This window comes from Marmota monax, unplaced genomic scaffold (assembly GCF_021218885.2).
Source record: "Marmota monax isolate L192 unplaced genomic scaffold, Marmota_monax_Labrador192_F-V1.1 WCK01_AAM20220418_F8-fsc00173, whole genome shotgun sequence".
Taxonomy (NCBI): Eukaryota; Metazoa; Chordata; class Mammalia; order Rodentia; family Sciuridae; genus Marmota; species Marmota monax.
The window spans coordinates 1,291,695-1,305,837 of NW_026694620.1; the positions used below are offsets into that span (position 1 = coordinate 1,291,695).

General features: G+C 33.1%; 1 protein-coding gene across 9 annotated transcripts in view; it reads left to right on the forward strand.

Annotated features, from left to right (window-relative positions):
* The window catches only part of LOC124078023 (ATP-binding cassette sub-family A member 6), a 59,079-nt gene that overhangs the window by 11,643 nt on the left and 33,293 nt on the right, over positions 1-14,143 (forward strand). For all 9 annotated transcript variants that reach the window (XR_006846784.2, XM_046422616.2, XM_046422615.2 and 6 more), the window contains 11 exons: positions 692-833; positions 1,386-1,571; positions 2,120-2,267; positions 3,432-3,600; positions 6,380-6,438; positions 8,765-8,875; positions 9,462-9,637; positions 9,849-9,968; positions 10,212-10,350; positions 11,023-11,113; positions 12,681-12,820. Coding sequence is in view for 8 of the 9 variants with exons in the window: in XM_046422616.2 (XP_046278572.1) it covers positions 692-833; positions 1,386-1,571; positions 2,120-2,267; positions 3,432-3,600; positions 6,380-6,438; positions 8,765-8,875; positions 9,462-9,637; positions 9,849-9,968; positions 10,212-10,350; positions 11,023-11,113; positions 12,681-12,820 (1,481 nt within the window). In the remaining variant the exon portion in view is untranslated. The remainder of the gene's footprint in view (positions 1-691; positions 834-1,385; positions 1,572-2,119; positions 2,268-3,431; positions 3,601-6,379; positions 6,439-8,764; positions 8,876-9,461; positions 9,638-9,848; positions 9,969-10,211; positions 10,351-11,022; positions 11,114-12,680; positions 12,821-14,143) is intronic.

Sequence of the window (14,143 nt, forward strand, 5' to 3'; positions counted from 1 at the left end):
AATTCTACAGTTAGGACAATTTGATAATATCTAATAAAGCTGAAGATACCAAATGCTTATCTTTTTTAATTCAACAACTTCATCTTAGAGATGTTATTTTGCATTTTCCCAGAAAAGACAAATTCTTAGCAATGTTGTTATAGAAAACAAATGGAAGAAATCTAAATGTCCATGGGCAGGAGAAAACTAGGATATATTCAAGCTATAAACTATTATATAGCAGTGTGTAATATTGTTAATGTCAAATGATGAAGGCAAGTCACAGAAGAATAAATACAGTACTACTTATATTACGTTCATATTATTTATACTGTGCATGCCTATAGAGCTGATGCCTAACTGGTAAGCATCAGCAAAGCCATGGTGCTCTATACAGTCTCTTAATTGGTTGTGGCATCCTTTCCCATTGGTTGGGCCTGTGCCAGTATTCAATATCCATCATCTTTCTGTGATAAGGCAATCAAACTATGTGAGAATTATGAACAGTACATTTAGAAAACTGGTTACTTTCATGGGAGAATCATAATCGGGAAATGGATGTGCAGTGAGTTTCTGTCATATTGATATTATAGCTATTAACCTAGGTTACAGGTATAAGGGGAATCATTGTTATTCTTTAGATGACTTTAGATATCCAAAACATTTCTTAAGGAAGTTAAAATAATTTAAGTAACTTTTTGTCTTTGCTTAGGTTGTCCTGGGGTTTAATGTATACCGCCTTCATCTTCATCATTTCCATATTCATTACAATTATCATAACATCCACCCAAGTTATACTCATGACTGGCTTTATGGTCATATTTACACTCTTATTCTTATATGGCTTGTCTTTGGTAAGTTCATATGTTTATTTACACTGTCTACACTTGAGTTCTTAGCTACAAATAGTGAATATTAGTGTCCCTGTAGGTTAGTACAGTCCCTTCTTTTATGTCGAGTGTGTGTGCCATTGTAGCCATTCCTAGTTATCACTCTCCTAAATTCATTCCATGCTACTCCCTCTTTCTTCTCTGAACAAGAGCCTCTAATTCTTCTACCTGCCTAAATGATTTCTGCAGTAGGTGTGTAGATAGAAACCCTTCCTTAGAATATTAATTCATTTTAATTTTTCCGAGTTTATATTTGTACCATATCCTCAGATCTTTCAGCTTCCGCCCACTTCCTCAGCAACAAAAGTCCACTGAGTAAGGTCAATAAGGATCCCCTTAAAAAAAAAAAAGAAGAAGAAGAAGAACAACAACAACTGTGAGCAGAACAGAATCACTATGCCTTACTATGTTCATTCTCACTGATAAATATTTTTCATGATATAGAGATCCTTATACCAGTGGTTCTCAGTGAAGTAAATGTCTGCCATAGCTAAGTAAGTGTGTTCTCTCTTTCAGCTAGCTTTATCATTCCTGATGAGCGTGCTGTTACAGAAAGCTGTCCTCACAAATTTGTTTGTGTTTCTCCTCACCCTCTTTTGGGGGTTTGTGGGATTCACTGCCTTCTATAAACAACTTCCTCCATCTGTACAGTGGATTTTGAGTATTTGTAGCCCTTTCGCCTTAAGAGCTGGAATGACTCAGGTAAAAGCATTGCTAATTAATTATTGAACTTTCAAAAGAACTTGATATTTCATGACTTATTATAATTAGCACTATCTTCAACCAAGAGCCTTTAAGTAGTTTTCTATTTTAAAAGTAACTTTGGAAAAGTTCTCTTATCGTTGTACTAATTAGGTGCTTCAGGAGTTTTTCACGTTCTTTTTAAGATCTGTTTCATTTGTTACATTGAAGACATTTTGCTAAACCATAGTGATTTTATAAAAACAAGCACAAGTCCTAATTTAAATTTTTATACTTAGAACATTGTCTTTTAGAAACCAGAGTTTCCTTATAATATTCTTTTAGTCATTATAAAATGGATATTTTTTTCTAATTGTTTTATTTGCTTATTTATATGTTTGACTAATTAATAGTTATTTAAAAAGCTAGTTAGTAATGATAATTCTTATTCTAATGATAATAATAATAGTAATTCTAATAATTCTGAAAGTAATAGTTCTAACAATTCTTTATGCAACTTATGTATTTACTAACTTAAAGATATATTATGATTTTTGTTGAAATCTTAGATTCTTCATCTGGATTATAACTTGAATGGAGTAGTTTTCCCTGACCCCTCAGGAGAATCATATACAATGCTAGCAACATTTTCTGTGTTGGCTTTTGATGGTCTTATCTACTTGATGCTGGCACTGTACTTTGACAAAATCTTACCCTGTAAGTAATGGTGTTTTTTTCTCTGACATCTCCAGTTAATGATCACATCAAATAGTTTTTCTTAAAGTTATGCAAATCTATTTTTAGAAATGAAAAAAAATTCTCATCTCAGAGCTAATGTACTCTTTATTTTTACTTCAGAGTTTTAGTTATCCAAAGAAATTTTACATAAAAATAATTATTCTTCTGACTTCCATATAATGTTATAATTACATGATAATGCTAATTATATAACATTATTATTATGTAGTAATGAAATAATGTTAGTTTTTCAAGTATCCTGAAAAGTATTTTCAAAGAGTGATAATTAGGATTTGTGTCAGAACAAGCAGAAATTTCTTAAAAGTGATTTGGCTTTGGAAATGCTTATTAATAAATATTTGTTTAGCAATATTTTCAACATTATCATGTACTATTCAAATTTACAGAAATATTTACAGACAGTCATATTGTCTTTATCTTGCAAACAACCAAAAAATTTCAGTAAGCCAAGAATACCTGCACACTCACTCAATGCTTTCCCAATACATAATCTTATTCTTGTATATTCTTTCTGCTTTGACTACAGTTAATATTGTCTTATATATTCTGTGTATTTACTAGTATGTATTTCTCTATTTTGGTTACTTCTGTTTTATACTGACGGCCCTTAATAACAAATACTACTTCATTTTTTAATCTAGAAAAAAATTGAAAACACGACCATATTTATCCTGAACTAATATGATTTCTTCATGTTTATTTCATTCGTGTACCTATATGCAAATACTTGGATTTCAGTATTAGGTTCCACTGTATTGCTATGGTCAAATTATTTAAGTTCATAAAGGTGTTTCTAATTACTTTTATGTGTCATATTGAGATTTTATATTTTCCCAATATTTCATTTTATTCATTCTTCTAAATACTTTTAGGATCACATTTTATTTAAACCTTTGATCTATATTTTGTTAAAAGTTCCATTATATGTTTTAACTTTTGCAATGTTATTTCTTTTGAATTTTCATTGTTTACTTTATTAACAACTTTTCTTCTGAATAATAGCAAGTGGAAAGAAAAGAATTTTTCTATGATGTTTAAAAATTTATGATATTCTAGATTGTTCAGGGGAAACCTTGTATTCATATTAGTGATCTGATATTATATTGCCTATTGATTAATTAGATGGAAATGAGCACCGCTATTCTCCATTATTTTTCCTGAGTTCATCATCTTGTTTCCGACACCGAAGGACTGATAATACGGTCATTGAGAAAGACCTGGATCCCGAGCATCCCTCTGATGGTTATTTTGAACCCATAGCTTCTGAATTCCAAGGAAAAGAAGCCATCAGGTAACTATAATTCATGAGTACCGGGCTAAGGAATGGTTAACCAATAGCAATGAGGTGAGCCTGAGGCCAAATATTGAAGGGAAAGGAACTGGTCAACATCACTTTGCACTATTCCAAGGCCAGCCACCACCAGTTTCTCCTATCTGCTACCTGAAAGGAGGATTTCCTTCCACCCTCTCCATACAATGTTACCAAGTCATGCTCCACCTTGTCTGCTTTTCTGCTTCTGTCTCTTGTACCTCTTTTTATACTTGCTATTTTCATTCTCTGAACCCTTCCTTTCATAGTTTTGTCTGGCTTATAGGATGGAAGAAGTAAGAAATTTGGAATCAGAAATTTTGTAGAGCCTTGCATCACAATTGTTTCTTATTTGATGTGTAACCTTGGAAAAACAAGTAAGTTTCTCAAGTCTCAGTGTCTTCTGTGAAACCAGACTAATATCCACTTCATAATATTGTTAAGAGAATTGGTAGGTACCTGGACCATATAAGGAGCACTTAAAATATCTGTGTTCTTGGACTTTCCTTCTTGAATTAGAATTACTTGAATTACAACCACTGAATCCAAGTATTTGTGGATTTTAAAAAGCCCTGTAGATTTTTTTTCCTACAAAGCTGCAAAGTCAAGGAATCAGAGCTTTAAATATCAACAATTCGTTTACTTTGCAGATATTTATATAGTACTTACTATCTACCAGATTTGTACTTAATTCTTACTAAGAATTAAACTTGTAAGGCAGGTACTTCTATTTTCTCTATTTTAAAATTAGAAAAGTGAACTATTGAAAGGTTAAGTTTCTTGCCCAGTATTTTTTAATTGGATATATCATTTTCATTTAAAGCTTCCTTTGATTTCACTGTAACATTCTCTTTATACCTTTTTGTAAGTGGCAATGATGATGAATTTGGTATTGTCAATCTGTTCCATAGTTATAGTGATAACTATAGTTAACATACTGATTTTAACTTTTGTGTAATATTTTAAGACATGAGTCTCTTGGCTTACTTCTCTCTCTTTAAAAGAAGGATACTTTGATTATTTTTGATTTTTGCTTTTATAAACAAGGCTGCCATGAACAACCTTTTAAGAATAAGCAAGGTAAAATGATGATTTTGTTCTAAGGTGTTTTGTATATGTAAAGGTGTGTGTGTGTGTGCACACACATGTGGGAGTTATACATGTGCACATCTAGCAGACAAAAACCAGAGCTCTAAGGATGGTGCTGCATGTAACAGGTAGTATAGTGATTCTCACACATAAAACATGAGGCAAAGGATGCCAAAAGATGTCACAGGAGAGACCATAAGAGGCAGCTTTATGTCATATGGAAGAGTCTTGATATTCCCTCTGAGGCTCATGAGGAAATCCTGAGGAATGTTGAAGAATAATTAAGATGATTTTTAAAAACAACAACCTATTTTCTCTTTAAAGCATGAATTCTAAGAGGAATAATTAAGAAGAGGAGAAAAAATTAGAGGCAGTATACAATAGGAGAACTGATAAAGGACTAAACAAGATTGATTAGTAGGGATCTAGGGAGACCGTCTCAACATGATAGCTATTTAAGAGTTAAATTTTACAAGAAATATAATTGGTTACATGGGTGATGGATGAGTCTGAGCAATAATTATGAAGAAAACAGCTGAATGTCCATACTGCTAAGTATGATGGTAGTGGAATGGGTTTAGGTGGGAAAGGAAATGAGATCTGTTCTGGATCTGCAAGTTTAGAGCAGTTTTTTCTCAAACATAGCTTCACATTAGAATCACTTGGGAGACTTTCATAGTATCCCAGTCCTCAATCTTCACCCCAAATCAATTAATATGGATCTAATGTGAATCTTTGAGTTAGTTCACAGGCATCAGTTGTCTTGGTATTACAATGTATTCAAGTTGAATAATTCTGATTTAGGTGTGTGTGTGTGTGTGTGTGTGTGTGTGTGTGTGTGTGAGAGAGAGAGAGAGAGAGAGAGAGAGGCATCCAGAATCAGACAGACATAGAGGTGGGGTGGGGAGAGAGGATAGAGTCAAGATTGGGTTAGTGTTGAAACCGTAAGAATGGATGAGATAACACACTCAGAGAGTATAGGTAAGATGATCCACAGAATACATGGAGGAACCTGTGAAGCACAAGATAATGTTGGAATGTAGGCACTGAACAAAGAGGAAGTCATTGATGGGAACTCATCATCCAGTAATCCAGGATGAGAAAACATTTATTGCATTTGGTAAATAGGTGGTTACTCATGATTTTATTAAAAAGAGGTGCCTGGAATGTGTGGTTGAGATCTGAGTGAAAGTGAAGAATAAAGAGAAGGAAATGAAGCAGAAATGGCAAGTTTACATTTTTATTTTGATAATAGTGTAAGATAATGGGAGGAGAGAAACTGCATCATATCTAAATCAGAGTTAGAGTTCAAAGGCAAGTATTAGAACACTCTAGAAGGTGTAAATGACAGAGGCTCTGACTATTGGATAAGAAAGGAAGGGATGGGAGACGAAGGATAAAACCAGAGGAAGAAATGATAATTACAGAGTTTCCTACTTTTCTAAACAAATTATTAGTTGTTTAATTTTGACTTTCTAGAAAGATTCTTTTATTTTTCTGTGTCAGAGGAAATAATTCATTGCAAAGTCCTGTCTTTCTGACTAGCCTGACATTGCCATCTTTTATTTCACACAAGTGGCCAGTGGCATCTATCTCTACAGCAGGTTTATTCATGATCTATGCTATTTTTACTTCTGTCTTGGCTAAGTAAGCATCCCTTTTGTTATTTCAGGATTAGAAATGTTAAAAAGGAATATAAACCAAAGTCTGGAAATGTGAAAGCTTTGAAAGGTAAAGAAAAACATTTCATTTTTTCACTGTTATTACAAAAATATGTAAAATTTAATGTGCAAGATTTAAAAATATCAACAAAAAAGAAAAGAAAAAAGAAAAAAGTATAAATAATCGAATTCAATTCTACCATTAAGACATTAATCATTACTAAAATAGTGCTATAAAACTCTAGATACTTCATGGGTCTATTAACTAACAAAAATGGAATATAAAATGAAAACTGTCATTTTACTTTGTTCTTAGATTATTGTACTATAGATAATATTTTAAATTTGTATAACTTCTAGACTAAAATCTGATAAAATTTTTTCCCAGTCAGGGAATTTACATAGTTTTTATGCTCTGGTGCAGTAATTAACTAAAATAGGACGGGTAAAAACATTGATAGTGAATTAAATTTGCAAGTCAATATGCTGAGACAAACATCGTTTATAACTTTGAACAAATATATTTTGATATTAGATATTCTTAAAAATATGGTTTGTGTAAGCATTAAATTTAGCAAGTATTTTTTCTAGAGAACAATTTTCTTTTATTAAAAATAATCCTTAAGTGGAATAGAAATTATATTTACAAAAGATAAAAAATAAGAATTCATAACCCACTTGAATCAAATGTATAAAATATGATATGTCAAGATAATTGTAATGTTTTGAGCAAACAATTAAAAAAAAGAAAAAAAAATATGGGGGCTGGGGATGTGGCTCAAGCAGTAATGTGCTCACCTGGCATGCGCGGGGCACTGGGTTCAATCCTCAGCACCACATAAAAATAAAATAAAGATGTTGTGTCCACCGAAAACTGAAAAATAAATATTTTAAAAAAACTTTTAAGGTAGAGAAGAACAATGAAGGACTATCTTCATTGTATTTACACTGTGTTTCTTCTCTAACAAATACAGTATCCTATAACTCAATCTTATTTATTCCTTTGACATTAGTTCTATACTTTGAGAAATTAATGTATTTTGTGAGCAAGTTTATTCTTCCCTCTAGGCCTAGACTTTTCTCATCAAATACCATTTAGATCTGTGACTTGTTTAATTTTGGCTAACAGCATATTAGAGTAATTTATATGTATACTTTAAATTTCCGAACACATCACAACATATTTGTACTCATAAAATAATCATCACTTCGTATTATGTTTAAACATCTTCAACTTCCATAAGAATTTCTTCTATTTTTAGCAGTACCTTAACAAATTGAAAACAAATGGAGATCAGGACATGAAAATATATGTACAAATTGGAGCCATGTGGAGTTGTTCTTCCGGGAGTAGGTGGGAAGCTGCATTCTCTGTGCTTTGTGCTCTGCAAGAAAGAGTCCCTGTGGCAACTCTGGAGCACCTTTGAGAATACACTCTGAGTTCCTTATCTACATCCTGTTTTTCAGTGACTAAATAACATTCTGTTTTATGGATACCATGATTAACTTATCAACACACCAGTGTATAAAATTCAGTTTCACTATCATAGAAAACACTAGTATGATTATCTTTGTTCAGGCTTTATGAAGGTCATTAATTATAACCTGAAGATAAGTTTCTAGAGGCAGAACTATTCAAAGAAACCATATTTTCAAGATTCTTTTCTCATATTTCAAATCATTTCCCTTTATGATTGGAGGAATTTATACTTTCACAGTCATACATAATTAATAATAACAAGAACCATAGGAAGAATAGCAAAAAACTCTTAAGGGTCTTTGAGAATTCAGTGTGTACTGGGAATTATACTAAGTGATTTACATGGATGTTTTCCACTTAACTTTATGAAAAGTATTTTGATGTTTCCCTCACTTTGCAGATGAGGAAACTGAGGCTTGCATTTCATTTTTGCAGTGATGTGGGTCAGTTTCAGGAGAGCGTCAATGTTATTTTCTGCTTACTCTTGAAAAGGCTGGGTACTTTTTATTTACAACACCATACATAAAATTTGTACAGTATTTGTGTAGTTGTCTCGATATTATTTATTAAATAATTCAACTTTCTGATAAATTTGAGAGATCACTTTATTAACCTTTATGCTTATAATGGTCCATTTTGGACACCCTTTTCATTAGCTGCTGTTATCCTAGTCATTGGTATACTGTACCAGTATGATCATTTTAATCATGATATGTATTTCACTGTTGTTATTGTATCAGTAACATATTATTTAAGTTAGCATAATTCTCCAGTGTAAATATTGAATTTTGTGTGCTTTAAGGTATTGGAATGCTTGAGTAATATACCATTAAACTTGATTGTCTTGTTCTATGTTTATGATCCACCCTGTCTAATACTCTCCTATTTGTAATGTTACTACCTTATGCTAAAACAGGGGTGCTCTTTGACATATATGAAGGTCAGATCACAGCAATTTTGGGTCACAGTGGAGCTGGCAAATCTTCACTCCTAAACATCCTTAATGGATTGTCTGTTCCAACAGAAGGTGAGCACAGAGATATCTCTCAAAACACCATGTCTGATAAGAGAACAAGGTCTTATGTTTGATTCTCTCACTTAAAATTTAAAAGCTTGAGAGCAATAATGTTAATCTAAAGTTGTTTCCCTGCTAGGCATGGTGACGCACACCTGTAATCCCAGTGACTCTGGAGGGTGAGGCAGGAGGATCCAAGTTCCAGGCCAGGCTGAGAAACTTAGTGATCCCCTAAGTCAAAAGAAAATTAAAAAGGGCCAGAGATATAGCTCAGTGGTAGAACACCCTGGGTTTAATCCCCGGTACTGAAACAAACAAGCAAATAAACAAAAGTTACTTCCCAAAACTATATAATTTTGAATATATTTGTTATTTCCCCAAATTTCATGAATATCTTTTCTATTTCATTGTGTGACATTTCATGGGAAATATGTACAACTATAAGCATATATTTATCTTATAAATGACTAGTAATTATTAATAAGTCATTATTTTAGATATTTGTGAATATGACAATATTTTCTTGAATAACATCTCTAAAAAATAATAAAATATATTATCTTGCCAACATAAAATTATTTTTAACTTCTTTTCTTAGGATCAGTTACCATCTATAATAAAAACCTCTCTGAAATGCAAGACTTGGAGGAAATCAGAAAAATAACTGGTGTTTGTCCTCAAAATAATGTTCAAATCGACATGCTCACTGTGAAGGAAAACCTCAGCCTGTTTGCTAAGATCAAAGGGATTCGACCACAGGAAGTGGAACAAGAGGTAGACAGGCATGCTTAGATTAATTAAGCTGCTGATCATTGACCAAGTTAAATCATGACCACAGAATTCTTATCAGTGATTTCTCAGTCCTTTTGTGAATAAAATTTAGGCAAAGAGGTCCTCTAAAAAATATCTACCACTTTGATGGGGAGATATTATTTCACAGTATGAATTATTTTATATTCTAAGTTTTATATATTTTCTTGTATAGGTACAACAAATTTTATTGGAATTGGACATGCAAAATATTCAGGATAATCTTGCTATACATTTAAGTGACGGACAGAAAAGAATGCTGACCTTTGGGATTGCCATTTTAGGAGATCCTCAAGTGAGTAAGATTATGTACAGTGGAGAAAGCAGATAGAATGTCATAAAGAGTCAGCTCTTTTATCACTAAATGTGGTAGAGCGCTCCTTGTACTTTATCGAAAGAGAATCTGCTAAGCATAATGAATAAATACATTGGTGACAAATGATTGACTATTTATTGGTATTTATAATTTTCATGCTATCATGTGGAAATAGTTAATGTGGAATAGAGAGATGTTTTTGTATCTCTTTGTTCTGTGTAGGTTTTGCTTTTAGATGAACCAACTGCTGGATTAGATCCCTTTTCAAGGCACCAAGTGTGGACTTTCCTGAAGGAACGTAGAGCGAATCGTGTGATCCTCTTCAGTACCCAGTCCATGGAGGAGGCTGACATTATAGCTGGTAATTATTAGTTTTATTGCAGTATCACAATGAAAAGTTGGGGAAATTGAAGAGAAATGTTTGTTCTCAGGGTAAAAACCCTGTTCTCATTAGTGCCACGTGCCCACTTTCCAAAGTCTGAGGGTTTTAATTTTTTTTCAAATTACCTAATAGTTCATTCAAACATCCAAATCTTCTTTCATGTATATTTGGTTAAAAAATAGCCACTTGTCCTTTAGCATCCAGAGTAAAGGATATACCCATGTAATTTGTGGCATTTTACCCTAGAAAATATTGGCAGGTGCTGAAATAGATTGATGTTAATGAGTTCAAATGCATTAATGTGAATGTGTGTTTCAGTATTAAAATACTCAGTGTATACCTTTATTTTTATAATCATCCTCTTACTTTATTTTTTATTAAATTATTTATTTATTTTAATTTGTCATATGTGATGGTAGAATGCAATTTATTTCATATTACACATATAGAGCACAATTTTTCAAGTACACAGAGTATTTTCACACCCCTCCTGTCTTCATACATGTACTTAGGATAATGATGTCTAACTCATTCTTTAAGTCCCATACAACACTTCTCCTTTGGAATTCTGAGCTAAATTTCTCATCTATATTTTCTAGAGAGAAAAGAAATGACTCCTAATATCCTTTCTCACTTGCATTTTTTACTCAGATAGAAAAGTGATCATGTCCAATGGGGAACTGAAGTGTGCAGGATCTTCTGTCTTTTTAAAGAGAAAATGTGGTCTTGGATATCACTTAAGGTAAAGACTTTGGGAAAAGCCTGAATACGTATGTTTTCAGTACTGGTTTATAACAAAGTTGGACAGCTACAAGTGTGAACTGCTCTCATGCTTCATTACAGTTATACCGGATTGGTAAGTGTTTTCTAATGATGTTCCTATTTTCTGGCCTCCTTGTGTCTTTTCTAATATTAGTTCTGGGCACAATGTCAACATTACAAGCCAAAGCTGCCTTGTTTCATCAGGACTGCTTCATGTACCATAGGTAGCTGTTCTGTGCAGCCTAAATCTCTACCTTCCTCCCACTCTCCATTTTTCTAAGCGGATTTATACATTCCGATCATACATTTTCACCCCTTCATAGGGTTCAATGGCAAATATTTTTGAAAGCCATTTTCAACAGGGAGTAAATATGGTGTGAAAGAGTGGTGAGACCAGTGTCTAACTAGAAACTGTATGTCTAGGTTAAAAGAATTGTAAAAGCCCAAACCTATGGCCAAACAAAACATAGATGTGGGCCAAGTTTCTCTATGAGCCAATAATTTCTTTTTCTTAATTGCTTTTATTTTTTAAATACATGACAGTGGCATGCATTACAATTCTTATTACACACATAGAGCACAATTTTTCATATCTCTGGTTGTATACAAAGTACATTCACACCAATTCATGTCTTCATATATGTAATTTTGATAATGATGTTCATCACATTCCATCATCATTGCTAAACCCCTGTCCCCTCCTTTCCCCTCCCATCCCTCTGCCCTATCTAGAATTTTTCTATTCCTCCCTTGCTCCCCTTCTCTACCTCACTATGAGTCAGTCACCTTATATCAGAGAAAACATTCGACATTTGTTTTTTGGGGATGGGCTAACTTCACTTAGCATTATCTTTTCTTACTCCATCCATTGACCTGCAAATGCCATGATTTTATTCTCTTTTATTGCTGAGTAACATTCCATTGTGTTATATGCCACATTTTTTTAATCCATCCATCTACTGAAGGGCATCTAGGTTGGTTCCACAGTTTAGCTATTGTGAATTGTGGTGCTATAAACATTGATATGGCTGTGTCCCTCTAGTTTGCTGTTTTTATGTCCTTTGGATATAGGTGGAGGGTGGGATATCTGCATCACATGATGGTTCCTTTCTAAGTTTCTTAAGAAATCTTCATACTACTTTCCAGATTGGTTGAACCAATTTACAGTCCCACCAGCAATGTATGAGTTTGCTTTTTCCCCACATCCTCATCAACACTTACTGTTGTTTGTCTTCATGAACTTCATAAAGTTCCCCAAAGGATACACTTCTGTCTAATGTTTTTATCTCCTTCTGTTTATCTTTATACTTGGTATATAGTTTTAATAACAATAAGTTACGTATGTGTTTGTTTGTAATTATTCTGAGGTTATATACCTTTTATATATAGATTATATATTTTCAAACCGGTGGATTATTGTTTTTTCCTCATTTTGTTTATTTCATAAAGCCAAGTAAAGTAGTGCTCTAAATATTGAATTTAAAAAACCTCATCTGTGTTAAAAGTATAGAAAATACTAATGCTTTTTCTTTTCTTTTGAATGTTAGTTTGTATAAGAATGAGATAAGTGATCCAGGACAAATCACATCTTTCATTAATCATCATATCCCTGATGCTAAATTAAAACTAGAAAATAAAGAAAAACTTGTATATACTTTGCCTTTGGAAAGCACAAGTAAATTTCCAGGTAACTTAAATATCATTACAATGGAATTAACTTTGGGATCAAATGTTCACATTATTATAACAATTTTCATTATTTATGGACTTGAATTTTGCTTGGGCTGGATTATTTGAGAATAATAATTTGAGATAAGAATTTGAGTTTAATAAATTTTTTGGTAGTCTTTCCCTGAAAGGACCAGCAAAAAGTGGAGACATGAGAGAGGGAAGGAAGGAAGCCAGGGAATTTTGCATTGTCAAGCAATTTAGGTATTGTAGGCAATTCAAGTGCAATATCATAGAGGAAGGGGTAGGGAGAAAAGATTTAAGTCATGTCACCATAAGGGTAAGGAAGTTAGGGTAATTACGTACTGCTCTCTATCTATCATTGGTTAAGGGTTAGATCCAGGTACATTAACTGTCTGGTCCTCTGGCTTGCTTTGAACATGACCTTAGCATAATTCTAAGGCTAGAAAAGAATCTCAAGACAGGTAAGTGTGTTTAATAAGCTGATTCACTGAGACTAGGAGAGTGCAGAACAGGTGAAGGTGAGGTATCAAGGTCTCTGCTACAGGTTTCTTTTTGTGTTTTAATTTTAATAAGCTCCTTTGGATGATTTGAACATGTATTTATTTTGCAAGAAAAAAAACATAGCTTATTTATTTTACAAAAGTGTTCAACAAGCCAGACATGGTGGCACATGCCTGTAATCCCAGGCAGAGACAGGAACCTGAGACAGGAGGATGGCTAGTTCAAGGCCAGCCTATGACAATTTAGTGAGATCTTGTCTCAAAATAAAATTAGAAAGTCTGTAATGAGACTCAGTGGTAGAGTGCCCCTGGGTTCAATCCCCAGTAGCAAAGAGAAAAAAAGGAAATGTTTACCATGGGTTACCACGTGCTGGGTGGAAATACCAACCTAGGTTCTGACTGACAAATAATCCTAACATCTTACAATGGGTACTATATGTTACACACTGTCCTAACAAGTTCATATGTATCAACTCATTAAGTACTGACAGCTATTCTTTGAGGTGGGTGATATAATCTTCTCCATTTTATAAATGAAGGAATATATTTTAGTCTCTTGTGATTTAATAGGCATCTTCCTTTTGGTTTAAACATTTAATTTATTAAATATTTAACCATAGGTCTCATTTAAATAAGCCATTTTCAGTGATTTAGTTAATTAGGCAAATGCTTAGGAATTCAGAATTTAGCTCCACTTCCAAATATGGCAGGTCTCTCTAACCTCGAAGTAGCATGGAAGATGGTATTCTAAACTATGTTGTAGTGTTCTTGGACTAAGCCCCCCTAAGATGTACCTGGCCTAACTTCATTTTGGGGCA